The 27288-nt window shown below is 44.1% G+C and overlaps 6 protein-coding genes across 19 annotated transcripts in view; 3 read left to right on the forward strand and 3 right to left on the reverse strand.

Annotated features, from left to right (window-relative positions):
* Positions 1-11877, reverse strand: part of LOC121593977 (calcium-binding protein E63-1) — an 80103-nt gene extending 68226 nt beyond the window's left edge. For 2 of the 11 annotated variants that reach the window (XM_041916798.1, XM_041916797.1), the window contains exon 1: positions 1315-1360. Coding sequence is in view for 9 of the 11 variants with exons in the window: in XM_041916800.1 (XP_041772734.1) it covers positions 1315-1360; positions 1558-1590; positions 3168-3203 (115 nt within the window). In the remaining 2 variants the exon portion in view is untranslated. The other 9 variants (XM_041916805.1, XM_041916804.1, XM_041916802.1 and 6 more) reach the window with 9 other exon arrangements.
* A 4975-nt stretch (positions 11878-16852) lies between these two features.
* LOC121593980 (transmembrane protein 267) lies at positions 16853-17857 on the forward strand. The gene is made up of 2 exons (XM_041916812.1): positions 16853-17368; positions 17437-17857. The coding sequence occupies exons 1-2, from the start codon at positions 17084-17086 to the stop codon at positions 17764-17766; spliced, it is 615 nt and encodes a 204-aa protein (XP_041772746.1). The 5' UTR covers positions 16853-17083; the 3' UTR covers positions 17767-17857.
* A 395-nt stretch (positions 17858-18252) lies between these two features.
* LOC121593982 (transmembrane protein 50A) lies at positions 18253-19770 on the forward strand. The gene is made up of 3 exons (XM_041916813.1): positions 18253-18605; positions 18691-18822; positions 18895-19770. Exons 1-3 carry the CDS (start codon positions 18516-18518, stop codon positions 19153-19155), a joined length of 483 nt encoding a protein of 160 aa, XP_041772747.1. The 5' UTR covers positions 18253-18515; the 3' UTR covers positions 19156-19770.
* LOC121593975 (chitooligosaccharidolytic beta-N-acetylglucosaminidase) lies at positions 19737-23214 on the reverse strand. 3 transcript variants are annotated; one of them, XM_041916793.1, is made up of 3 exons: positions 22760-23214; positions 22158-22277; positions 19737-21790 (listed from the first exon to the last, which is right to left on the reverse strand). In XM_041916793.1, exons 2-3 carry the CDS (start codon positions 22235-22237, stop codon positions 20020-20022), a joined length of 1851 nt encoding a protein of 616 aa, XP_041772727.1. In that variant the 5' UTR covers positions 22238-22277; positions 22760-23214; the 3' UTR covers positions 19737-20019. The 3 variants fall into 3 exon arrangements, with proteins under 3 accessions (XP_041772727.1, XP_041772728.1, XP_041772729.1); XM_041916794.1 differs by lacking the exon at positions 22760-23214 and adding an exon at positions 22543-22753; XM_041916795.1 differs by lacking the exon at positions 22760-23214 and adding an exon at positions 22415-22536.
* Positions 23215-23398: 184 nt separating this feature from the next.
* Positions 23399-24824, forward strand: LOC121593979 (general transcription factor IIE subunit 2). Its single transcript, XM_041916811.1, has 4 exons — positions 23399-23631; positions 23729-23827; positions 23913-24075; positions 24164-24824. The coding sequence occupies exons 1-4, from the start codon at positions 23570-23572 to the stop codon at positions 24725-24727; spliced, it is 888 nt and encodes a 295-aa protein (XP_041772745.1). The 5' UTR covers positions 23399-23569; the 3' UTR covers positions 24728-24824.
* Positions 24724-26687, reverse strand: LOC121593976 (clavesin-2-like). Of its 2 annotated transcripts, XR_006004875.1 has the most exons (3): positions 25885-26687; positions 25213-25811; positions 24724-25126 (listed from the first exon to the last, which is right to left on the reverse strand). XR_006004875.1 is itself a non-coding variant. In XM_041916796.1 (2 exons), exons 1-2 carry the CDS (start codon positions 26611-26613, stop codon positions 25554-25556), a joined length of 987 nt encoding a protein of 328 aa, XP_041772730.1. In that variant the 5' UTR covers positions 26614-26687; the 3' UTR covers positions 24724-25553. The 2 variants fall into 2 exon arrangements, 1 of the variants encoding a protein (XP_041772730.1); XM_041916796.1 differs by having other exon boundaries at positions 24724-25811.
* Positions 26688-27288: the final 601 nt, after the last annotated feature.

A 27288-nucleotide genomic window follows, 5' to 3' on the forward strand; every position in this document is an offset into this window, starting at 1 on the left:
AGGTCAAGGCAGGTGTTGGTCGGGTGTAGCGACCGACTTGTGTAGTTGTCCTCAGACCTTTGCATTGTCCTCACAACAGTTACTGCTGTCCTTCTTTTGCCAATCTTAGGCATGGTTTTGTTCCAACTGTTTGAATGTTTTGGATGACATGGATTTTAGGACACCTTGTAGTATAAGTATGAAACCTCCAGTTAATGGTTTAGAAAATGATCTCAAAAGGCCTTATTAGACGGAGGAAAATACTGTCATTCGATTTTGGAATCTATCCTTCGAACAGGTTTCCCGAGTAGATTTTTTCTGTCAACGTCGATAGAGCGAATTGAAATTCCTGATCATGATGTACAAAAACAACAAAAATGGGAAACAACGAATAATTCTTTTGGATAAAGCCAAGAAAATCAATAAATTATATAATAAATGTGAAAGGTGACAGAACAATTCTCTTGCCTTATTACACGTACGAAAAGCATTTTTGTGGCAAAGTCTTAGTTTAAATATGCCAAAACAGATGAATGCCAATCGAGAAATTTCCTCCGTCTAATAATGCCTCAATCAATCAGGACGCAATAAACAGGATTATTCATAACATTTGCAAAATAAACAATGCAACACAATTTTGCACCTTTACTAAAGAGAAAAAAATTAGAAAACCCTTTAAGATAAATAAAAATTATCAATAAATAGAGAATTTTTGGTGGCCGGGCCACGTCCCAACGACGTGCTACATGAAGTATAACGTGATCAAATGCTCGACTTGATATAAGAAAATTGCTTTATGAAGATAAAATAATAGTTCTTCTTATTCTTATTTGGCGCAACAACCGCTGTCGGTCAAGGCCTGCCTATATCACTAGTGGGCTCGGCTTTAAGTGACTTTTTTATTACCAAATCAACCACCAACTTTAAACTATATTGTGTATTTTTTCATTAAAAGAACGAACATAAAATTAGCTTACACTATTGGGTTCTTTTTATGTGCGATTGCATGGGAGTGTATGAAAAAATCTATACAATGACGATCACAACGATTAACCACACACGAACGACCTTTGTCGCGCGATAATAGTAGCACAATGATTGTAATCATGATGATAATGATGATGATGATGGCGATGGCGACACTGATATAATGATGATGAGATGTGCATGAGCATTACCCGGCCAATGTCTCGCCGATGGGATGACATCGACAAAACCATTAGCACGAAATGCGCTCACGCTAGATGACATTCGACTCTACACGTGCGCGGACACGGCCGAACGAGGGTTGAAATCGATCCAATCGGAATCGGTTTCCGTTTTCATTGCACTTACCCTTGATTTCCTCCTCGGTGAAAGTTTTCCCTTTGGCAACCGAGCTCTGGGTGAAGGAGAAAGATAATGTGAATTTGTGTGTATGAGAGAGAGAGAGAGAGAGAGAGAGAGAAAGAAAAAAAATAATAGAAGAAATCAGTTGCAAGGTAGCAGCAAGGGAAGCGAAGTAAATCCATCCTTCAACTACATTGTAGTTGGGTTTAAGGTGATGACTCCTTGAGAAGAAGCACGTTGACTACTTACTTTGCGCCGTCCTATCAGTGCAGCTCCCAGCATCTGTGCAAGTGGAGGAACACAAGAATACGATATACAAGTTAAAATGTAGTTCATAGTTAACGGTTGCTTTTGCAGAGCGAAGCAATAGCGCGACAAAAAATAACGCAGCATTGTTGTAATATAAAACTCCTGTTCGAGCAGTACAATCTTTTACTCTTTCGCTTTTTCATGCTTCGTTTGCTTCCCTTTGAAAATGTTTCAGTTTTGGAGCGTAAACACTTCTCTTTTAGATCTGGAGACCAGTTTCGTTCAATTACCGCACCGATTTTAATGCAATTCAGCCACGAGCGAAGTGACGCCACGGCACGCTCGCTTAATCGTATTTCATTCTTAACTGACATGATTGCGATATATGTGTGTGGCCGGAAAGTGAAGAAAAGCAGCGCACGGTAATTAGTTTACAAAGTTTACTGCACTGGCTTGGCCGGGCTGTTGCGGTTTGTTGTGCACCATCGGTGGTGATGACAACAGATTCACAGGGGGTAAAAAAGCGATGGAGACGCCTGGTGCCGCTCATGATTCATACGGCGGCCATTGCCATTTCTGGTTTGTTTCCGGTGTTTTCCGCCCCGGCAGCGAGCGAGAGTGAAAGCAAGATAAGTGGTAAAATGTTGGTGAAACCAACAGAATGAGGTTGAAGGTGGAAAGGGGGAGGTTATTTACGGCTTCCTTGAACTTAGCGTACTTATGCAATTAACCTTCCTGTTGCGGCTTCCAGCCTGCTTCTGCTGGTAGCGAAATCAACCTCTCCCCTAAGCCTACCCCATAAAAGGGTGGCGCATTTGTCTGCATTTGAAATTGCATTTGAAATTCATTTTTACAACAGCAGAATGAATTCTGCTGCCCCGAAGCAGCGCACTCGCGTCTGCATCTTGGCATTTTTTTCTCTGCATCAACTTTTCTGTGGCCGGTTTACTAGCTTTTATCGTGCAACGAAAAATCGAACCCTTCCCTGGTTGTTGAAGCAATAAAAAACGAGCATTGCGAAAAACGGTGACGGAAGGGAAGTTGGAGAACGAAGACTGTTCCCGGAAAGAAGACTTGAGCAAAAGTCGTTGCCACGTTCGCCGAACGATTCGAGCGTCGAGGGCACGTGATTGCTGCCGGCAGAACATAATTGCACCATTGATGATGGGTGTTGCCTTTGCCGCTTGTACGAAGAGTTTAGGGACGCATTTGGCGTTCGCTTCGTAGAAGATAAGCAAAACGAGAGTGGTAAATTTAATCGCAAAGAAGCTCGTTGTGAAAACGTACGAACTTTAACCGTTCGAATGATTGCCCGGTGGGTGATTTAACTTTTATGGCATCAGCGCTATCTGCTATCGCTGATGCATGTCCATTGTCTTGATTTGAATGCTAATCAAATTCAGTTTCTTGCCAATTTTAAACAACTTAACATCCCTTCAGCGATTAAAACACGCATTTTCAACGATCAGCTTCTTCCCTTGCCGTGTGGGTAAAGCGTTTCATTTTCACATTCCATCGTGTGTGCATAAGTTGATAAAAATAACTCAAACCACGGTACATTATTTGTTGAATCACAGTAAAATATGACCGCCCAACGGTGCTACGCTCACCTTTGCTGCGTCTTCTATCTCACTAAAATCACTCATGATTTCAAGCGGGCTACAAGCACGGGTAAGAATGGGACAGAAAGTGGAGCACCTAATTCACTACCGATTCGCTAATTAACACTTCGCGAAAAATCGAAATCGAGAAAACAAAACACAACGCGCTCAAAATCACTGCTTCTGAAAAGGATGAATTCCCGAGATAATTAATGATACAGGAAGGTACAGAACACTTTTTTGCCGTGGGAACGATCGCAAACCAATTATACTCGTCTCGGGAGGTATTATTGGCAAGCCACGATGGACGAAAGGGCAAACAAAACAAATAGCAATCAGAAGCGCGATCACACAAGGCGTACGATCGCCCGATCAAGCCCGCGCGAAAGATGACACTGGTTTGTGACACGGGGCCCAGCCCACGCCACCGCCCATTCGACACAGTGCGGTGCATTCGGTTGCATTCGTCGTCGCATCCCCAACCCGCACGCGAAGCGTACCCGTTGCCCGGTCGAACTATTCGGATCGAATGGAAAACAGATTCATAACGATGCTGCTTGCCTCGAAGATCGTTCTCGTTGCAAAAGGGGTTCGTGGTGAGGCGGGGCAAGTGGAACGAGCAGGCTGACACGGTATCGTAGCGAAGCGTTACAGTACAGTTGGCCGATGAGCGCGATGTACCGGCACCTCACAATTCACAAGATTGTGTGGTTTTGGTCCTCACTGTGTAGCCCTCGCGCCCCAAAAATAGCAGAACCGTTGAAGCGCAAAGAAGAAAGGGTCGCAAAGTCGGGGAGCCAAGGTGTCCACCCCCATGAGGGAGGCAGGTGGAGAGTAGAAGCGATCAGCGGTGTGATGCCTCACCGGTCCGAAATGAAAACGAAACGAACGAAGGAACAGGACAGTGCTGTCACTTGTTACTGTGTAGAGATTCAAGCAGTTGTTTTAAAGCATAATACAGTGGTGAACATAATATTTGTTGTTTGGTTATAGATATTAATAAATACGGAAACAAAACAATGATGTCAAACAGTTTTAATAATAAACTTGGTTCATCATGTTGTTAAGTTAATAAGTGTACATTTGATGGTTCATCATCAACAACAAAATACTTATGAATATTAAAAAGCCATAATGTATCATGCAAATTATTTATAAGTCATCTACGATTACAAGGTTTATAATCCAGTGTTTGTAATAATGGCGAAATTACCTTACCGATTAAGATTTGTATGGATTTTTTCAGAATATTTAAACAACATGTTTTACACCGGACATGCTCATATCGTTAATAAATTAAAGGGATATTTTTTTATCATGCTGGAATATTCACCATGAAAGGTACAAAATAAAATTAGGACCAGTTGGACTTTTGATCTTTTTTATATTGTTATTTATATAACAATTATTTTACACACATAATGAACATCGGCTAAAATATACATTAAAGCAAAATAACGTGGAGCTGTTCCCAATGTTCACAAATAAGTGATTCTATTTTATCTAAGCTGTCTGTTTTAAATATATTTTAATTTTAAAAAAATATGTAATTAAATATAAAGCAATAAAATAATTCCAGGTTTTCTGAATTATGAGAAAAAGTTGCACATAACTCAATCGTTATACATACGTTAACAAAGCTTAATTCAAATATATGAGAAGTCCAGAAAAAAAGTCCACTACACCTACACCTTGTTACATCTCATGCAACACATTGCGGCACTGGAATTTAGCTGCACTTTTTATGAACGTTACGTCTTTTATGGATGTTTATTTTATTTTTAGTATTACCAGCAACACAAAGTACTTCTCGAGCAAAGAATTCCATAATTATCATCATTCCATAAATACGCGGATCTCTGATATATTTTCTGTAGGTAGTACTTGTAATAGTAGGCATTAATTGTTCCATTATTTCAAGAAGTTTCAATATTTAACCAGTTTTAAGTTTTTATATTTAACCAGGAAAAAAAAATTTCAATTATTTGTTTTTATTTTTTGTAAGAATTACCCAGGCCAACTAGCCGTTTCTATTTCAATAATTTTATGATTTATACTTTTTTTGTGAAATAATGAGTGACATATTTTAACTGGTATTAAGTCCTGATTTGTATCTTTAAAAATAATAAGCATAGTCTATGTAAATAACGGTGTAAAAAAGTCAACTACCCACTAATCCTAAGGCATCCGAAAAATCGCTACACTCCTCATTTGCAGCGAAACCGGTGGTCAAACCCTCCACAGCTGACGATAGTTTATTTTTGCAGCGCGCTCTTAGGAAACCGCAACATGGTGGCAAATGCTGCAACCGCGCACTCTCATCGATGCATCAACCCGTTGCGCCAGCTGCAGGACGCGGCGGCGACGGCGGCACACAAAAACCCCGAAGCCGATCAAGTTCGAGGAAGTGAAGCTCAAAGGCGCACATCTTGACTGGCACACGGGTTGGCACAACCTCGACAGCCGACTGCTTGCCGTTGTGCCGCGCATATACTTAAACTAATCGCACACTAACGTACCGGATTGAGAGTGCGAGAGCGAGAGCGTTGGCGGGATGCAAAGGAGTAAACTATGCTGCTAATAATAGTAGGTCGCGGATAACTTTAGCCCTCGTTAGCTACCGTTTTGCGGCCCCACCGAGCGCGCTTTCTGCCCTCCCGCTGCACGTCGCGTCAGGTTGTTATTGTTTACAGCTGATCGCGAGCTCGCGAACAAACGAACGGCTGCTTGTTGTGTATACCAGCTTCCCTTTCAGATTTAGTGGCAACCTTTACACATGCTGCAATGTTATTTTTTCTCTTTCTTCTTTTTACGCTTCTCAAGTTCCGTTCCTTTTTTCCGTCCTCTCTGTACACTCTTGCTGTGTTTTGTTTCGCAGCGCGCAGCAGAGAAACAATTCCTCGTGATGCGACACAAATTCCTTTCTTTGTTGACTTCCCGTTGGGTTTTGATCAATAAAACCTGCTATCAGGTTACGAGGTAACCGGGGATGAAACAGTGTAGGGATGAATCATGTGATTAAATCGGCCAACATTTGCGCATTGGTTCAACGGGGTATAAATCCTTCTCTAATTACGCGTGGAGAAAACAATGTTTCAAAATAATCAATACATTAAAAGCAATCCTCTTTACGATCTGCTATCGTTATGCAAATTCTAAAGCTTCCCTCCTCGCTGGCCTCTGATGACGAAACGGAGCATGAAAATTCCACTCATCTCACATCGCAGACAAGCACACAAACACTCACACAGCCACATTATTAAACTGCCAGGTGTGCAGCTGTTCGGCATTAGCCAAAAGGGCAAAATTATAAATCTCATCAATAAGACCGATCCGTGACAGAATCAGTGGGGGGTGTAGAAATGGAGACTAGCCGTAACGCGGCAGCAGGCACGGCAACTCAGACCGGCTGCTCAGACAGTACAAGATCGATCGGAGTCCCCCGAGAGACACTCAGCGTGTGCTGTGCTGTTCACTTTAATGTTATAGTAAAAATGAAAACAAATAACAACAACAAAATCCTTCACGAAACACCATTGGCTATAACAACTCTACCTTAATTTGGCTGTAGAATCCACTCATTCGAAATCGAATGTGTAGCAATGCGGGTGGGTACTGATCGCGGGATGTTAAGACAGAAAGCAATGCAGTAGCAGCAGCACGCTCGTCCCGTTCGCTCGCATTAACGCACCAATGCACTTTGCTTCACTTTGTCAGGCGGTTGTTAACATCAAGAATAATAGACTTCAAAGTCTAACTTTGCACAACTAATTCAGCTTTGGGTTATTTTCTTCGCTTTATTCAGTTTTTGTTTCTTACTCTCTTGATATCACTCGATCACTCTGCTGCCACGCAAACACCTGGCTGGCCGTTAAACTGTCGTCTAAACTTGCATAAAAAAACAACTGTCACATCAAACTAATTAGTATGCGCACGCGGTCTGCATCCGTTCATCCCGTTAACGGCGTCGACACCTTCCCAACCGGGTAGACACGCTCTAAACTCTATTCCATTCAAAACAGCCGTCCCATTCGATCGTAAACACACGGCCTAGAGAAAAACTGCTTTTCAAACTGGCAATGATACAGAACTGATCACCCCAAACATGCGCACACACACACACACACCTGCACAAATTATGCTGTTTCGTTGTCAATCGCGCAGAGGGAACAACCGACCACCGTACGATTCAAGGCTTTCCGTAGTACTGTCCCGCCTGGCGCAGCTACCCTTAGCGAGCCTTCAACGTGACGCTTTGAGCGGCAACGGTTTTCCTTACCCTTAGCGCCTGCTACACACGCATAGGAATCTTTCCTCACCGCTCGACCGTTTAGCTAGTCACAGTGCAACACGAATCGTACGTGAAATTTCACCCCACCCCGAAGCAGAAACGCTCCCTTGCGCGATCGGTGATGGCGCGCTTTAATCCACCTGGGTTGGTCGGTTGGGATTTATTTTTCGACTTTTACCACGAGGTTATCTTTCGCCTTGAATGCTGTGTTACACACACACACAAACACTAAACCCGATGTCGCACAGTGTCGTCGATCGCCTCCACATCATTCACCGCTTGAGTTCGTGATCGCACAGTGATCGCATTGGCACAGAAACGTGAAAAAAATATATTTATATGGCACACGGCTTGTGACACGCGGTTTACGCACCGAATCACGGCTGTGGCGGAACAAACAAACAGCGGTTGCGACTGATTTGCGTATCGCTCGTCGGTACACTGAACGCGCCCGATTTTACCAATATCCCCGTTTTCCGAGGGTCAAAAGTTCATGCGGGATGCGGAGCCGGATTTCCCTTTGACCGGGGGTTTTTAACGCAGGGGCGGGGGCTTTTCCCGTGGGATGCTGGGACGGCACGCATACCAACTCACTGCTGAACGGTGCCTTTCCGGCGTGTAGTACGTAATCTGCTGTATGCCTCGTGGCGATGGTCCGAGGCCCTCCTAACCTGTTTCCCCGTTTCCTGCTTTCGCTGCCCTTTTTGCCCATGCGTTTTTGCTGACCTTCTAAGAATAGCCCACAAAAAATTGAGCGCACGATAGGTTTTGGTTTACGCTTCCTTCAAAGAGCGCTTTTTTGCGTTTGTTGGGGCCCGCCAGGCATGGCATCGGCGGCACGTTTGTCACTCAAATTCGGCGTTCTCGATGTACAGGTGGGATCGTGTGTAAATGTGCGTTTGAGTATGCAGGTGGTTGTGTGCGTGTGGAAGATTGAGTGAAATTAGCATGCCCTCCGCCAGGTTGTGTGCGTGCGCGTTCGGGATCGTTACTGGGCGACAACTTACTGTCGCACAAAAAGACAGCAGGCAACAGTAAACTGAAGCGAAAAATTTACTTTAAACCATTTGAATTATGTCTGTAAAGGAAATTTGAAGTCGAACTAACGTATCTAATTTTCTAAAAAAAATTAAAAAGCTTAACACTCTTAATGTTGCAGAATTTATTGTGTTTTGAAATATTTTCCCATCAATCCTTGTTTCTGCATTAAATTTAATTTAATGCCTTGACATTTGAAGTCCCATTCAAGATCAATATTTTGTTTGGTTAAATTTATTTGTTGCTTACATATTGTTTAAAATACATAATTCAAATGCATAGTTCTTTTTTAGAATTGTTTTTCTGATAATACACAAAAACCCAATAGGTATACTGTTTTGCATTTGGTCTAATTTAAATGCTCCCCAAACCATCATGCTCTGTGTATGCGTGCTGGGTTGTTCAGTTTTTTATGAATGTTTGTTTTAATGTCGTTGCTACAAAAATTCGTCAAAAGGTGACGGTCACTTCATCGTTTAACCGGTAAACGGTAATTTCCGTCCGCGTGCGCTGGTTCAAAACAAGAATAACAAATGTTGACAGTCGGCAAGAAAATCCAAACACTGCAAGGTGACAACCACTATCGGCGGATCATGAACGGATAGGAGGAAGCTGGAGGAGAATTTTCTCGCACATTTTTCATCCCAGGATAGTCAACAGTTTAGTGACTCATGCAAGAGGATTGTTTTTTTATCTTATTCGTTACAGGATTTAATTTTATATGCTTTACTGAGTTGTGCATACAACATTTAGATATGTATTGTTATTTTCATTAAATTGAACACATTTGCTTGCTCGTTTGAAAACTTATGCCTTTAAAATGTATTTATTCGAGTAGTTTAAATTGCGACATTTTTCAAGTTGAAAGTAACAATGCACAACAACTAATAAAATAGATAAATAATTAAAAATTAAATAAGTAAATAAATAAGGTAAAACTTGGGTAAAAATCTTGGTAAGATGACTAATACTAACATTTAAATATTTTACAAGCAATATATTGTAGGAAAACTTAACGCCGTCTCCCTTGATTTAAAAAAATATTGCAAACTCCAAATCCAATGCACCTTACCGGGCAACTAGACATAGCGAGACAATTTCACGCCGTGAAATGTAAAAAAGGCTAAAATCAACATGGCTGTCATCCACACATGGCGTAAAAATATTTCCCGTGAAACGGATAGTTTTTGTGCGGAATTCTCATCGAATATGATTGAATGATCATCAATTTTGGTTTCACATTTCACGGTACGTCGCCATTCTACCGAATGTCTGGTTGTACGGTTATGAATGTCGCCATAATGACCCAGTTTGTGACCTCACTGTTGTGAAGTGATCTTCACATCGCTTCCTTTGAATACTTTGACCACATATTGGCTCAAAGATTCCATAAGGGTGCTACCACGATCCTAGACGATCCATAGACCACGATCTGTAGAATTTTCGGCCACAGAATACAAGACGCCTATTATTACCACTTCTAAGGCATTTGAGCTTTGTATTTATCCATGTGTTGTTTATAAATGTAGTTCTGTCATAAATATAACTCAGCCTAGTTCTTATCTAAAAAGATTGTTTTTTTAGTAAAACTCAACTCTCATCTTTCTATGAGGTATGCTTGCACTTCGGGTGTTTCCCAAGGTAGCGTGCTGAGTCCGTTATTGTTTGCCCTTTTGATCAATGATATTTATAATGTTTTACCTCCAGATGGCCATCTTCTATATATGGATGACATCATTTTATTTCCTCTGTTTCTTCGTCTACTGATAGTGAAAGACTTAAACTATACTTAAACTCCTTCGTCGAATGGTGTTCTGCAAATTTGATGTGCCTTTGTCCCGATAAATTTACCATTATTTTCATTATTATTTTCAGTTCCATCTCACTTTCATTGTCCACATTATTTTGAGTAGAAGCTTCTCAATGTCTCGTGTTACGTCTATTCGTGACCTTGGGGTTAAACTTCAAGCAACGGTTGTAGGATATAATAACCAAAGCATATAAACCCCTGGAATTCATGCGCAGGTTTTCATCTGAGTTTAGAGATCTTTGCTGTTTAAGAACTCTTTTCTGCAGTCTAGTTCGTCCAGTTTTGAAACATGCTAGTATTGTATGGAGTCCTTCTAGTATTGAGGGATGCACTAGATTAGAAAATTTTCAAAGGCACTTCACCAGGGTTGCATTTTCGTTTCGTGCATTTTTCCATACGATCAAGATCAGACGCCGGATCCATACGATCTATCCTTCCGGACGCCAATTGTAAAAACTGAGCAATCCGCATTCAAATTTCATGTGCTCTCGTAACTCAGTTCGCTATCCTAACTACCCAGCTGGTCATCCAACTTATCCATGCCATCGTCTAATCAGGCCAGCCGGTCTTCAAACCGGCCAGCCGGTCAGCAAACATCGTCGGATTGAACAGCGGATTAACACCGAGGTTAGCCAGGATTCTCGGTGACCACAGTTTCAATTAAGACAAAAAACCAGATTAGCACAATTCAATCGGGGAAAAACACTTTTCATTACATCCCATATTTATTAACATCCTCTCTATATTTTCTTGCTTCACTTGTTATTTTGTGTACTGCAAATGTAGAGTGCTTTTATGAGTGTTGTTTCGTAGAATTTTGATTTTAAATGTGGGTTGTTTGGTTTTGTTTTGATTATAATATTAGTGGTTAGGTTTGAGTGAGGTTAGGTTAAGTTAGGCTAGATGTAGGTTGATTTTGATAATAAAGTATAATCGTATACTTTATATCGTAATCTGTACAGGTTTGAAAAAGCTTTAATTATAATCCTGTTTTATAAGAAAAGATCTCAAAAGTATTCAGTAGCTTTTTTCAATTTGTGGATAATTATTATTTATCATTAAAATATACCCAGCAGAGCAGCACGGTTAAAAAGCATTTGTATTCAACCCCCAAAATAAGTCTAATTGCAGCCATTTGCAGGCAATATACAAGTTATCATGTGCTTTTAGGTTATCTTCTACATAATCACACACAAGCTCATATCTTGTCACACAAAAGCTCAAGAATAGGCATTAATTAAGCGTTATTGCTAAAGCAGCCATTTGATTCGAAAAAAAAAGTCCAATGCATAAAGTCGCAAAAATGGCAAGCAGCGCTACGCCATCACACAACACAACATATTACTTCATCAGGTTCTCTGCTGCTTCCTGGCTGCGCCGTACTGAATGATAATGTTTTGCACTTTGCTCGTGCAAAGTTCACCAAAGCAAACGAAAAACACAAATCTCGGCAGCACCCGATACACACGCACGAACACTTTTGCTACCGACTTTCCTTAGCCGTTAATCCCGTCCGATCAACGATCAAGAGTACGATCTTGCTCAGAAAGTAGCACGAACACTAGCGTCACGATCACGGTACGACTCCCGCGACACGGCGAACAATAGTGAACGCATCCTGCCGAACGGGTGCTCCCGAAACCGCGCAATTGCTGGCCGAAAAGTTCAACCCGAGGGATGGTACAATTGCACCGACCAGCAGCAGCAGCAGCAGCAGTACCCCCCCCCCCCCCCCCTCCAACTTCCTTCGTGATCGCAACCCGCATGTTCCAATGGGTGACGGGTGGTTTGCTATTGAACCATCCATTCGTCCCTACTCCCCGGCACGGTGCAGAACCGTTTGAAGTGTTTGATGGTCACGGTACCGTGGGGTTTTTCGCGCGAAAAAAGCCCTTTTTCCTACCGCTAATCAGTTCGCGTGCTGGCAGACAGATGTCGACAGCACCCCGCACAGAGGGTGAGAAGGAAAGCGTGCAGAACGGGCAGAAGAACGGACCCGCCGTTTAAACATGAACGTGGTTGACACATTCAAAATGCCGCTATTTTTTACGCCGCCGCTCAACATCTCTGACAAAAGCAGACGACGGTGGCAGACGGTGGGAGATGCAAACGGGCGTTAGTGTTTGTACTTGAGGCTTTTCAGTAACAGTGACAGCAATGCAACTCACAGGGGACAGGGGAAAAGGGGAGTGGATGTTGATGTATTCTAACCGCCGCGGAGGTGACGAAGCTCGTGACAAAATGGCAGCGTCACCGAACGGTTGCCGGTGTCCTTTCGGTTTGTGTGTCTGAATGGTTTTTTTGTCATATAAAAACAGACACACAAAAACAAATAACCAAACCCCTCCACACGATAGCTCACACACACATAGCTCAGGCCAGACAAACGGCAATACGATCGCATTATTGAGGTGACAAGAATAAGCAGGGAAACAAATTTGTCTTTTCGCCATCATTACCCACAACGCGCCAATGTCGGTCAGCGCGTCGGTCGGAATGTCGATCGTGGTCGATCAACAACGAAATAAAAAAAAACTCGCTCTCTCGCTCTTTGCATAGTAACATCACTTTTGCATGTATCGGAAAACAAAAGTGGCGCCTTGGGCGGTCCTGCACGGAAGAAAGAGCACGAAAGCGAAAAGCAAAGCAGACTAGATGCGCGCATTGCCAAAAGATGTTTAGTGTGTGTATGTGTGCTTTGTTGGCGACTTTTGAGCAGAAGACAAGCAGGCGTTCGTTGTCGCCACGGAAATTGATCGATCTTAGTCTTGATCGGCGCCAACAAAAGCGACACGATTGGCAGGATCAATGAAAGTGCAACGGTTTGGTTCACTTTCAGTGCAGCCTTTTTAAACACTTCCTAGCATTCGCTGCCAAACCGACGGTATACCAGAAAGGACACGCATGTCATCGATTTGTTTAGTCGCTTAATTAAGATGTAAGCATAATCTACAGCGCTGCGTTAGTGTGAATTATTGCAGGTGCATTTTTTATTCATTTTTTACAGCGACTTTGAATTGCTAACACTTTTGCGTTTCTAAAAGTTCTGCTACGCTCTGAAGGAGAGAATCTTTTAAATGATGTTTCTTTCCTACCTTTTTTGTTCGGTAATACATGTGATAAAATAAAACATTGTGTAATAAGTTGTAAGATGAACGCAATATGTTTCAAGTGCATTCTTATTAATCATCATTAGTCGTACGTGCAAATGAGCAATTCAACTAATCTTATTTTTTGTCTCAACAGTATTAGTTGGTCAAATTAAACCACCTATGAACTAGGTTTACTGATTTAACTAGCTAGAACTAATTCGAATTCTACCCTAAAGCAAGATAATCGATTCTACGAATTATTCAAATTCATACGTGGTTTGAAACATGTTGTCCGGTTATAAGCATTGACAAGTGTACACATGTCCTCATGGGAAGAGAATGCGTGTCCGTCAACTGTGACAAAGCGAACTAAGGGACTATCAATTAATTGCGTAACAAAATGTGTTATCAAAAAAGCCCTGTCATGATAGTTCTTTTTGTTAATCAAACATATGAAATAGAAAAAAGTTTGCCCCCGAACGCCCTCCGCGTTCAAGGAGTTTCAACGAAAAAGTGAGTTGCATCCAGCGTAACATTTCGTTACATAAGAAGTGGGTGTCACATTATCATTTTTGGTGGTACGTTATTTCTGGATGATCCATGTTTTACTCAATTTGTGCAACACCCTTAGACCTCAATTTAATTGTAGTGTCATATATGAAGAAACGTATGAACAATATGGCAGGTGACATGTTAACGTTCTCGGCCTGTCCAAAATTCACGACATTGAACCGAAGTCATACAACAATCGAAAAAAAATCCGAGACTTCACAATATTGGAGATTCTGTTCGGCTTTACTCAAAGCCAACCGTAAACGTGGGCAGGACCGTTAATGTGTCACCTGCCTATCATCCCTGGCGACATCCTTCCTTTTGATAATCCATTACTTTTTGTCTGATGCCTTTATATCTAATTGGCTTGCAACACATTCAGAATTGATTAACATGCCAATTTTATTGCTAGTTCTTAGATTCCTCACGTTTATAGATTCTTCTTCTGTAACATTCGTGCCTTTCAATTTTCGTAAAGATCCATCGGATATCGGTTTGTTGGTTGTCATTGTGTTTAAGCACTGTAATAGAATGTTAAGCTTGATAAACTGTTCAGGTGTTGTTTATTTTGTTGGGAATTGGTCCATGTACGCAGATCATTAACATCAATTTTATAGTGTTTATATCTATGAGATATAAACGTAACGTTAACGAAAGGTATTCTAAAAAAACATCTTTAAACCCAATGCGTAAAATATGCAATATTGGCACATATGTACATTTTTCATTGAATACAAGTTTTATCTTCGATTAGAAAATACCAAAACGTAAATCACAAACTCCTCCAATCTCCAATCCACTGTTCGCATTCTTTTTGCTACATATCTTATGGTCGGCAGATGAATAATTTCCTCCCACAAGGCGTCTTCTTTCCAAACGCAGTAAAATGGCACACATGGCATTCATAAATAATTAATTACACTACCCTCTCAGATTCTTTCTCAGCTTAGCGTTGCTATTTTGCCTTCTATGAAATTTGAAAAAAAAAAAATCCTCTGTTCCTCCTCAAACCATGCCATCTTTTTTACCAAATGGTTCATCTAAGCTTTCAACAGACCGTAAATGAGACGCTCCTCCCCCAACTTTTATTCCGCTCCATGCAGGCGAACAGATTACGTTTATATTTGTTTCCCCCGGCGGGCAATTCAAGGGTATAGATCATTAGATCGTGGAGAACGGAACAACCAAATGATACTGTTTAGAACAGCAAAGTACGGAAACATGTCGTCCAGCAGCTCTGCTTCTTTCAGTGCAACTCTCCTCTTCGACATCCCGCTAGGAGCTAGTGTCGTCGTAAACAAATGTCTTTCCGATTGAACGATGAACAAATTTCCTCTCTCTCTCTCTCTCTCTCTCCCTCTCTCTCTCTCCTCTCTCTCTCTCTCTCTCTCTCTCTCTCTCTCTCTCTCTCTCTCTCTCTCTCTCTCAAGGTTGACGATCCATGGCCACGATCTGCTACTGGCGATGGAGCTCGAGGGATTCTACCCGAGCAACCGATCGGGTGACTGTACCAACTACTGCTTCATGGCAAACTGACCACCGTGTCTCTTGTGATCGGGCAGAAACGGTACGCCGGTTGGTTGGTGTATGTGTGCGGAGCGGTCGTAGATCATTGAGCAAACTGAAGATCGTCCATTCGACTCAAACAGGTCCGGATTCGGAGTGGACTAATCCATCGTGGCGAGGAAAGAAGTTTTGAAATGGTTGGCAATCTGCAGAAAAGGGAGATAAAGAGAGAGAAAGAGTGAGAGTGTGTGTGTGTGTGTTCGTGCAAGGGCAGCAGTGAAGATGCCAGGGAGAAAAGGGTTTATTGCCTCCCTGACCGTTTGAAACTATTTTTAGTTCGTCATCGGCTTGAGACACGATTGCAGCGTGTTTATTTTTGGTTGCCGATGAGATGCGCGCGGCATGTGCAAAGTAAAGGAAAAGCAGTTTGAGATGTTTTTCTTTCTCCCTTTTTTTTTTTTTTTTTTTTTTTGTTAAACTGACCGGATCAGATTAAAGCGACCAACGGCTGTGTAAACGTGGCTGCGTATGAATGAAGGGGATGTTTTTTTCACTTCGTTTAAAAATTGAGTCAAAATGAAGAAATAGCACGTGCAATCAGCTGATCGCTTAGGGTGTAATGTATTGTTGCAACAGAGTCTCGATTGTTTGTATGAATTGGTTTTTAAATATTTCTGTTGGAAGTGGTAATCTAAGAACGATCACGTCCGGAGGTCAGTGCAATAATAAAAACTCATGAGAGGCTCTATCTCCTCCTAAAATCTCGTATTTGTAGGGTTTATTACCCTAATGAATGATTGAACAACAGGGCACAAATAGTAAAGCTACATAAGTGATCTGTTAAATGAAAACAAGACTATAACTTATTATGGTATTGTTTATCATAATGGAAAGCTGGACTGGCGTCGTACGAAACATATTATTTCGTGACGTTTTTATTATGCTTTATGTTGTTTTTTGTTTTTTGCAATTTGAATCCGAATGCTGTAAGACATTTTTCATTTTTGTCTCTCATTTCGATTTAATGGGCCTTATAATGTGTACCAAGCAATGGTAACTTTCGTGCTGATCATTCCGATCGTTTCGCTCATTTATTCTTTTCCAATTACACTTTGATCGTTCTGAAGAATACGACCCAACATAACCCGGTTCTAAATTTTGAACCTAGTACCGATCGTTCCATTCCGAGAAACGAAATTATCCTAGCTGGTTCGCACCGGAACGTGCATCACTTATTGAATAAACAGTGTTTTTAAATTATTATAACCAATCTTGTTTTCAATTCCCATTGTGCTATTTAACAGACTATCAAACGTTTCTGAAGGGATGTGACGGATGTTTTGGAGGAAATGAAAACAACTTATTGTTTTTCGGTTGATATCCCTTCCAATATATATGAATCAATTTTTAATTAACAGATAATTAAAAAAAAAACAATAAACTAGTCGAAACATTCCGATTTTAATAATTAACAGCACCACTGAAATGTCAATCCTTGTCCGTTGCGAAACTCACTGTACGCGGCTCGTTTGTTTGTAAACATAGCAGCAATATTGAATCATCCTTCGTTCCTTTAATCACATTTCTTCATTTCTTCGAATCGCTGAACAATTTAATTCGTAAACTTTCCTTTCAAATGAATTGGAACCTGCTATTAGTGCTAAAGCATGTAATCTTGTGTTGTGTTTGTGTGATCGGTGATAAACTGGGTGAATCCGCGCAGAAGCCGGCTCTTCTGCGAGCCTGCATTGACAATGCCACGCACGCCTTTATCGGGTGCATAGTCGCAGAGCTGGTCCTTTTCAACTTCAAACATCAACTTACGCGACACGAGTACTGCTGGCTGCTTTTCGTGGCAACGATTATTTCATCATGCATTGATTTAGATCATTTTATAGAAGCAAAGTCATTCAGACTGCAGGTAGAGAGCGCTTTTATGATTGCTTATATTTAAAAAAAAACCGCCAAGTAACTTTCATTCATTTTTAGGATGCTACCAATCTCGACCGAAGACCATTTCTTCACAATTCAGCTATATGTGTAGTAATATTTATCTTATTTATCCTTATGAAGCGCGCTAGCAATCAATTGCGTATGTTGATTGCAATGACTTTCGTTGCATTTAGCACGCATCATTTACGTGATGCGACAAGGCGTGGAATATGGTTTAAATTGCCTTTTCAGGACAGCAGCAGTCCGGCAGTTCCTTATGTACTGTACATTGCGTATGTTAATATCATTCCAAGTGTGATCGTTTATCTGTTGCAAACAACGGGCGGCAGCACTGTGCCAAAAATGAAGTTAGTCGAGGTGGTGTAGATTAAGTTGGGAGAATACAATGTGATTGGAAATAGATAATTAATTTTAAATAAATCAATTTTGATATTCTATAGATGTCGTAGGCTTAATTTGTTTTTATATAATAATTTCAAAAATATCAAAATCCAGATTATTGCACATTAAAATTAATTTAGAATCTAAGCTGTGTAAAAATAATACGCTTCATGTGAGTCGCCTGTATTGCGCAAATCATCATTGATGTAGTATTTTCACTGGGAAGAGAGCATTGAAGACTTTTTCTAATTTTGATGGCATCCGTCGTGGAAAATTCCATGGAATGCAGAAACATACATTACAGTGGTCCTTAAGTGCTGAAATTCACCATCTTTTTATTCCAAAAATACAAAAAAACGCAATTTTTTATATTTTGTTCCACAATTCGCGGTTTTTTGAGAACTATGGGACAAAGTAGGATGACAACTGGTCAAAAATGATCTCCATCGAGACACTGCTGTCATTTCCAGCAATCTTTGGCTTATTTACCTGTCAATAAAACATAACTCATCAAAGCAGAAAACGGAGAACAAAAAACGGAAAAACATCACGATTGTGCAAGGAAATCCCTCTCTTCCGAGTGCTTTTTGTCGATATCTGTGTCTTGTGTTTCGTCAAAGTTACTGAACAGTTGACGCAACCAAAGGAAGTGAAACGGCACACGGTACGATTGCCATTTCTTGAGCGCGAACCAACACTACCCACCACAACGAAACAAACAAACACACATCACAATGGCGATAATCGAAAGCATTCGCCAGGCGTACTGGTTCGAAGTGCTTCCCCGGAGAACGATCCTTGCGACGGTGGTAGCAGCACTGCTGGTAAGTGTGACTCATCCTCACCCCATGGCACTAATTTGATTAAACGCAATATACAAATCCAATGCATTCCTGCCCCCTGGGACAGTTCTTCTCCGGATGGTGGATCATCATCGACACGGCATCGGTGTACCCGAAATCGTTCAACTTTTCCTACTACATCTGCGGTATCCTAGGGACGATCAGCTTCATCATGGTGAATGCTGTAACGAACGAAATGGTGAGCAGAGAGAAGGAGGGGCAGCACACAAGAGAGTGTTTTCCAGTACTAATAATCTCGTTCGTTGTGTAGCTTCACGGCGCTCCCAATTACACGGGCGGTATCATGGGCGGTAGAGGCATCAAGGTGTTTCTCTTCACCGGATTCGTGCTCGGCTTCACCTCGATCATCGCCACCATCTGGATTATGATTGCCGAGTTTACCGTGAACGAGTCGCGAACCGACAAGTACCCGGGGTACGCTCTGCTCATGCACAACGTGTTCATCTTCCTAGCCACCCTGATCTACAAGTTTGGTCCCCCGACGGAGAGCGATTATTTGGGCAATTTCTAAGATGGTCAGTCTGATGAATTGACCGCCCATCGTGCCGGATACATCCACGAATCATCCGAAACCATCAACGACGCTGGGTAAACCGTACTTTAAATAGGTGTCCTTACACCATCCACGCTTCAAATTCCTCCCCCCCATTAGTCGCGGTGATTTTTTATTGTGATTCCCGTACAGCGCGCTGGCTGGGCTGCGATAGTTCCACCCTCGGTGAGGCAGTTGCGTCGCTTCTCACATATACACACACACTCATGCGATGTCGAAAGAGGAAGTAACGTTTTGATTATTTGAAAAAAAAAACCATTTTCTTGATAAGTAAATCCTCACATCCTCGAATGTCTTATCGGTCGGTAAGGAGAGTGATCGTACAAACACGAGTGTGCTGCTGCTGCTACCGTCGATTTGAACGATCATCGATCCCTTCTTGCCTTTCGAAAACTGACTGGAGTTGCTGTCCTAGAGAATCGAAAATTTGAAGAAACGAAATGAAAAAAAAAAAACTTGCGCAGCTTCTGTATGTAAAAAAGGCAAAATATCGCTCCCCCTTATAAACCATGAACTAACCTACCACGAACAAGTAAGTGTAAACACAATAAACAAGTATCATTTATTTATATATATATACTCAAATTTGTTCACTTCTGTCAGATTTTTCACTCTTCTTTTTAACAATTTCAAACTTCAACGAAAGTAACGTTAGCAAACAACCGGAAGCCAATTGGGAAGCAGAATGAATTTGGAATTTGTTGGTGTCATGGAGGGCAAACAAAACAACAGGGGAGGGGGGAGAACCAAGTCTGCCACCTCAATGTACACCCCGAGCTGAAAGTTTCTACTTTTGCAGTATCCTTTTTTTCCATCATCTTTTTACGAACGCCCACCATCGCCCCCGATCGGACAGTTGGCTTCGTTCTGTAGGCACCATTTCGGTTGAATGCTGTTGGCCGCAATGCCCTCCTCGATTAGCCGCTCGCGGTGAAGGAGCATGCGCGCCTCGGCCATCTGCCAGCCGGCCCGCGGATTGCTCCACAGCCGCTCGGCGTGTGCGCTCAGCCGGGGCCACAGACGGTTGTCCAGCGTGTGCGTGTCGGACTGCTCCGTCCAGAGGGCGGCCTCGCCGCCCAGTATCTGCTGCGCGTACGGGCCACCGATCGCCATCAGATCGTTGTTGTACACCTTCTGCCAGCCGATGTACGGTGCGCACCAGTTGCTACCGTCCGTCACCCAGCCGGCAAAGCCACAGTCCAGGTAGAGCGCGTCGTAGTTGGACATGATCAGCCGGTAGCCTTTCTGCAGCAGATTGGCCACCTTGCTGTCGTTACCCGTCGTCCACACCTGCACGATGTACCGGTCCTTGTCCAGGTACTGCTCGAGGTAGGGTGACTCGGTCAGCTTGCTCGTCCACATCACGATCGGGCGCGGCTTACCACCGCCCGGCCCCTCCGCCACCGGGAGCGTTTTGTCCAGCCGGCGCAGGGCCTCGGTTTGGAAGTAGTTCCACAGCTTCATGAAGTCGCCCTCCTGCAGGCCCCATTCCTGCTCGCCCATCCAGCGCTGGATGCTGCCTGTTGCGTTCCAGCACCGCACCGACACCTCGTCCCCGCCCATGTGGAACAGGTCCGACCGGTTGAACATGGCGTTCATCTCCCGGTACACGTCCTCCAGGATGTCGTACACCGCGTCCTTGGTCGGATCGAGCTGACCGCACGGTGGCTCCACGCAGTAGTTCTCCCACGGCTGGTAGTTAAAGCAGGCCGTCACGCCCAGCTTCTCCCAGCCCTCGCCGACGTGGGCCGGTGCATCCAGCTCGGGCACGATGCGGATGCCGCGCTCGAGCGCGTACTGCACCAGCCGCTGGACGTCGTCCGCCGTGTACACGTCCCGCCGGCTGTACGCCCCGTAGGTGTGCAGGGTGGGGCGCGATTTGACCACCAGCGGGAAGCTCTGCGAATCCGTGATGTGCCAGTGGAACACGTTCAGCTTCACCATCGCCATGCCGTCGATCGTGCGGCGCAGCGACTCGAGATCGATGAAGTTGCGCGACGTGTCCAGGGCGAGGCCGCGGTGCGGGAAGGCCGGTGCATCGGACACCCGTGCCCGGGCTACCATCTGCAGCTCGTTCCGGATGTCGTCGTACAGTACCAGCTGGGACAGCGTTTCCAGCCCGTGCCGGGCACCGAAGAACGTTTTCGCCTCGATCGTTGCCTGCAGCTCGTCCTTGCTAGAGCCGGCCCCCACGGTAAGGGAGTAACTTTCGTCGGTTTCGTAGTTAAGCGCGAGCGAGCCATCCGTAACATTCAGCTTGATGCGCACCGCCTTGCCGCCGGGTTTGAGCGCCGCGCCCTGGGCACGCTTTTTCAGCTGGCTGCGGAAGCGGTCCCTGTTCGCTTCCCACAGACCGACGAGCTGGGACAGCTTTTCGTCCCACTGGAACCACACCTGGTCGGGGTCGATATGGGCCAGCTCGTTCTCCACCGCCAGCTGCCCGGTTGGCTGTGGCCAGAGGAGGCCCGCTCCTTCGCCGCAGAACAGCCGACATGCCGGCAGGCTGATGGCGTTCGCCGCCGGGTATGATTCCTCCGAGATGGCCGTTTTGACGCAGCGATCGTTCTTGCACTGGTAGCCCCACACGGCTTCGCTGGAAGTAGAAATCAAGGGAAAAAACCGAGGTAAAGAAAGTGAATTTAAAAGCCATTTGCAAAACGGTCGCCATCTTCGAGGCACCTCTTTCGTAAATTGTCGGCTTTTGGCAATGCGATACCAACGGCCACAATGATGGCGACCGCCGTTAGCAGTGAACCCATCAAAAAGCATTTCTGTGTAAAATTCATATCACAAACAGGAGTGAAAAAGCAAGGCAACAATCACTGATAGCTGTTCAACACTGTCAGGCTTTTGCCTGAAGTGCTCGAGGATGGAGACCATGTACGTTCGGTTTATAATTCTTTTAATTGCATTATACAGTCGAACGTTGCTGTTGCGGTGGAAGAAAGAGGACAACTTACCCCTCCGAGTGGACTCCGATTCCAGTGCAAACAAATAGAGCAAATAATGCCGTCACAAGATATTGTACTTCAGCCATCATGCAGTCGCAGCTTCGAAGACTGCTGGAGATAATCGAACAGCTGAAATTAAAAATAGATAAGATCGTATAGATGTGTTAGTTGGATTGTGGTCGATATATTGAAGCGATTGAAGGGGAACTCTAATTTGCATTTGCTAATTTCTTCCGCATAGTTCCGCACCCCACTTCTTGCCCTACCTTGATAGTTTGTAAAAAGGCGGTACTATACTACAACAAACTTTCACTTCTTGCCCGTTCACTCCCCCTCTCTATGTGTTGTTTGGTGCAATTGGAAAGACTCGTTGGTGCCTTGGTGGTTAACGAACCTTAATCGGTGTACTGTGTGTGCGTCCCGTGGCACCTACGAGGGTCACCAACTTCCGACGGTTCGCTGATCGCGAATGATGTGGGAGTCAATTCGGGGAACTGATTTTTATTGGAACCGTCTTCTTGTTACCGCCGGTCTTCGCATTCTTACCCGGATCTGCTGGCCGGTTTTCGGTAGGCACCCACTTTGCCTTTCCTTCGCACCCGATTACGTACCGTCAGAGCAGGTAAACCCGTAGACGACCAAAAAAACCGGTTCTGGATGGGTTGATGGGTTGATTCGGGCAATGTCCTGATTATTTCATCTTCTGCACCATCCCCCACTTGTGTGGCGAGTTGGATGGTTCTATACACTACTTGAAATTTGTGTTTGTGTTTTTTTTCTTCCCTTGGATAGGGACGCAGGGACGGAACTGTGGAAAAAAACGGAACCACAAAGGGTAAACAACGCCAGCTGCTGGGCCGTGTGCTCGCGCAATGCAGTGATTTTGTGATGGAAGGCACGGCATCAAGGCAAACAATGAGTTTGTTTATGAAGGTTACACGAGAGAATGGCAAATACAAGAGAGGGAGAGGGAGAAAGCGATATAAAATCTGAGAATTTGGACACAGAAAGCGTTCAAAACTAGGGGTTTACTAAAAAACCTAAATGTTGTGTTTTTGCAAGACACCAGAAAGATAGTTTCTACTGAATAGTGTAAGTAACATTTCAAACGCAATTTCAAAAATTAAAAATAATCGTTATTTCTCTGCTTTGCGAGAATTTGCGAGAGCAAAATCCAAAGAGAGCGATTTGCTTGCTGAGAGAGAGAGAGATAGCGAGAGAGAGAAAGAGAGAGAGAGAGAGAGCACGCGCCAGCTGTCATATTTTGACAGCAGAAGTTTTGTGCTTTGTTTACGTCTGCATTTGCCACTGGTGCTGCAGCGTTCGGATTGAAATTTTATCATAATCAACGAATTAAAAGTGTGATACATTCCTGAACCATCCGTAATTCTGTATTCCAAAGACAAACGCACCGCCTCACGATGGATCCCGCCCTGTTGCGCGAACGAGAGGCCTTCAAACGGCGGGCGATGGCAACGCCAACGTAAGTTTCGGTGCTTTGTTTGTGCTACGGTGGCAAGCAATGGTTCTTCCCGAAGGCTCGTTTTTTATCCTTTTTCCGTTATCCAACATGATTTCAGCGTTGAGAAGAAGGCAAAAACGGAAAGCTCGTTTGCCGCACCGAAGGATATCAAGAAGCCAAGGCCCGCCAGTGCCGCACCGAAGATCGATGCCACCAAGTATGGAAGGGTGCTGTGGAAGGGTAGTGGGACGATTCGATGAATACGTTTTTGGCTAATGATTGTGGTTTTTCCTTCCTTCAAGTTACAAAACTATGTCTGGTAGCTCCCAGTATCGCTTCGGTGTGCTGGCAAAGATCGTGAAGCACATGCGCACCCGTCATCAGGAAGGCGATGATCATCCGCTAACGCTGGACGAAATCCTGGACGAGACCAACCAGCTCGATATCGGATCGTCGGTGAAAACGGTACGTGAGGGGTTGAGTTTCTGCCCGTAAACAAAACATTATACAATTTCCCTTATTTATTGTACGTACCTCTTTTGCGTTCAAACAGTGGCTCCAAGGGGAAGCGTTGCGAAACAATCCAAAGATCGAAGTGACGCCCGATGGCCGGTTTCTGTTCAAGTCGGTGTTTAAAATCAAAGACGGCAAAAGCTTGATGCGCCTGCTGAAGCAGCACGATCTCAAGGGGCTGGGCGGGGTGCTGCTAGACGATGTGCAGGAATCGCTGCCGCACTGTGATAAGGTGCTGAAAAATCGAGCATCGGAAATCATTTTCATTACGCGCCCGAACGATAAGAAGAAGATCTTGTTCTACAACGACCGGACGGCCAACTTCCAGGTGGACGAGGATTTCCAGAAGTTGTGGCGCGCGGTAACGGTGGACGCCATGGACGATGCGAAGATCGACGAGTACCTGGAGAAGCAGGGCATCCGGTCGATGCAGGACCATGGGCCGAAGAAGCCGCTGCTGCCGAAGCGTAAGAAGCTGGCCAACAAGAAGCGCCAGTTCAAGAAGCCGCGCGACAACGAACATTTGGCCGACGTGCTGGAGACGTACGAGGACAACACGCTGACGCAGTCGAACGCGGTGCAGGAAATCAAGCAAAACAATTGATGAGCAGGGGATGGGTTACCTTTTTTTATAAACTAGATAAATGTATTGTGAATTTAATGACAGAAATGAAATACAAACAATTATAATGAAATATGAACTCAAAATGGCCTTTATGATACCGTGAAGAGATATGTAAAATAGCTTAGTTTCGTCAGAATGGCCCTAACAGGCCGCAATTGATTTACATGATCTGTATTCTTCTTCTTCTTCTTCTTCTTCTTCGTTGGCACAATAACGGTTGTCGGTCAAGGTCTGGGGCTGTACCACTAGTGGGCTTGGCTATCAGTGACTTATTATGCTTCGTATGAGGGACACGGGCCATTCGGGTCTTGTAACCCATGATCGGCATGTTGTTAGGTCGTATGAGTTGATGACTTTATCACGGGACCGGTCCATGATCTGTTTTGCAATGGAAATAACAAAACAATTGCGAACACCATACTTCATGTGTTGTATTACACAAGCACAAGGCAATTTAGTCTCACTCAATTGTACATCTAAAAAACGTTACAAAAAAAAAACTATAAGTACAATGCGTACACGGGATGCACTTATTTAGCACACGCCCATTACGTGCACTAGCTAAAACCTGTTCCCACATCGCACACTCGCTACTACTACGCGTTACTGTTTGTCCTTGGCGGCATGTACGAGTATGTACATCAGTACCGCATACAGTACCCGCCGGTCGCAGGTCAACAACAAATCAAGCATGGCAGTTTCAAGGGAAGGCTGATATATTTCTAGTCCACCGATTCACCACATTAATACAATTAAAAAAAAATCAGTAACACATATGCACTTTGAAGATCAACCACTTAATCAGTTAATCAACGTCCAACTTTCGGAAGCTGCCGATCATTCCCTCATCGCCGCCCGGCTTGGTTTGACTTTTCACCAGTAAACAACACTTTTCGTCCACCTTCATATCGTCCAGCGCTAGGATGATGTTTCGGCAACGGTCGAACGATTCTCTCATCTGGCGCTTCAAGTCTATCGGCTCTTGCTTCCCACCGTAGTACTCCTTTGGCAGCAGGGACAGCAGGTTGCAATTGCCAGCAAATTCATCCATCGATCGGTAACACTGGATCAGAGACAGCGGGGTTTGAAGAAATGAAATATTAAAACTTAATTTGAAAAATAACGACACCCTTTACCTTTAGCCGACTGCGCAGCTTCTCACTGCAGCAGCTCATGATCCACTCGCCGACGGCTGCGCCAAACAGTGGCAAATTCACCACGTGCACCTCCTTCACGCGCAGCGGAAGCGCCTTCGTTACGCAGTCGATGTAGTTCTTAATTTCCGTCAGTGACCACTGGGCGAATGCACGCATCGGCACATTGGTTTCGTCAAACACACACACCAGGCCGGCAATTTGGTTCAGCTCGTCGTGGCAAATGGTCTCAAACACCATCGTGAAGAACCGGATCTGATCCGTCACTTCAAACCGATCGATGTCCAGGTTGGCGTAGCGCACCAGATACACCGCACGGCCCAGCTCATCGCGCCCAAGCGGCACCACAAACTCGCTGTCGATCATGACCTGCACCCACGGTTCGGCCGTGTCCAGCTTGCTGTACCAGGCGGGGAACCGCTGGCGCGATACGAGATACCGCTCGAGCGTTTCGCACGCCGCCAGGTGGGAAAACTTGCGCACACGCAGAAAGCGCAACAGAAAGCTGGCATCGGTGCGGCACGTGTGGATGGCGGGATTCTTCGCAATCCAATCGCGCATCTGCTCCAGCGCCTGTTCGACGATGGCCGGTTCTTCGCGCAGCTCATCGGCCGCAATTTGGCGATGCAGTGCCGAGTCGGCCGGTTGATATAGGTCGTACTTTTCCGGACACTTTTCTACACACGGTGCACCGAGCGGTACGGTCGTCATGTTGCGTCCGTTTTACACAGTGCGACCAATCGCTGGGAATGACGACGAGATACTGATGCGAGCGAGCTTTAGCAGGGTACATTGGGGAGTGAGTGAGTTTGAGTAGTTTATACGGCCGCGCGTATGGCCGTACAAACTATGTACGCATCGGCTGTAGACGGAGACGCTGGCCTTCATTACACACCGTTGGAGGCTGTAGATAGCGGCGGGTAACCACGCACCGAAGTAGGCAATCTGAGAAGGGAGTTTTAATTCACACCAATCTATGTGTACAATAAAGACGGCAATCTGATTTATATTGCTTGTATAGATAGATGTGTGATGTAGAAACATTTTCCGGAGCTTAAGATTTTATTTGAATTTAGTTGTTATTAAAATCTTGGAATAATACTGATCATTCAACCCAATCGATCGCCAAAAGATAACAGAACAGACAACTCTGTCGCCATCGAATGTCCCAACTGGTCAGAATTAGGTCTGCTGTCTAGAACCACCGAAAGATTACTATCTTCGTTTAGAGAAATCTTAGTTATCTATAGCACCTTTTTGTCGGTTTTGTTCATAAAATAGAACCGAACAGATTTTGTCTGATTCCAAAAGGGTCTATATCTGAGAAGTTCCTGTGAGGATCGTATAAAGAACTGAATGTCCGGTTACGTGTAGAACAGCGTAGTC

The sequence above is a fragment of the Anopheles merus genome, chromosome 2L (assembly GCF_017562075.2).
Source record: "Anopheles merus strain MAF chromosome 2L, AmerM5.1, whole genome shotgun sequence".
In the NCBI taxonomy this organism is placed as follows: Eukaryota; Metazoa; Arthropoda; class Insecta; order Diptera; family Culicidae; genus Anopheles; species Anopheles merus.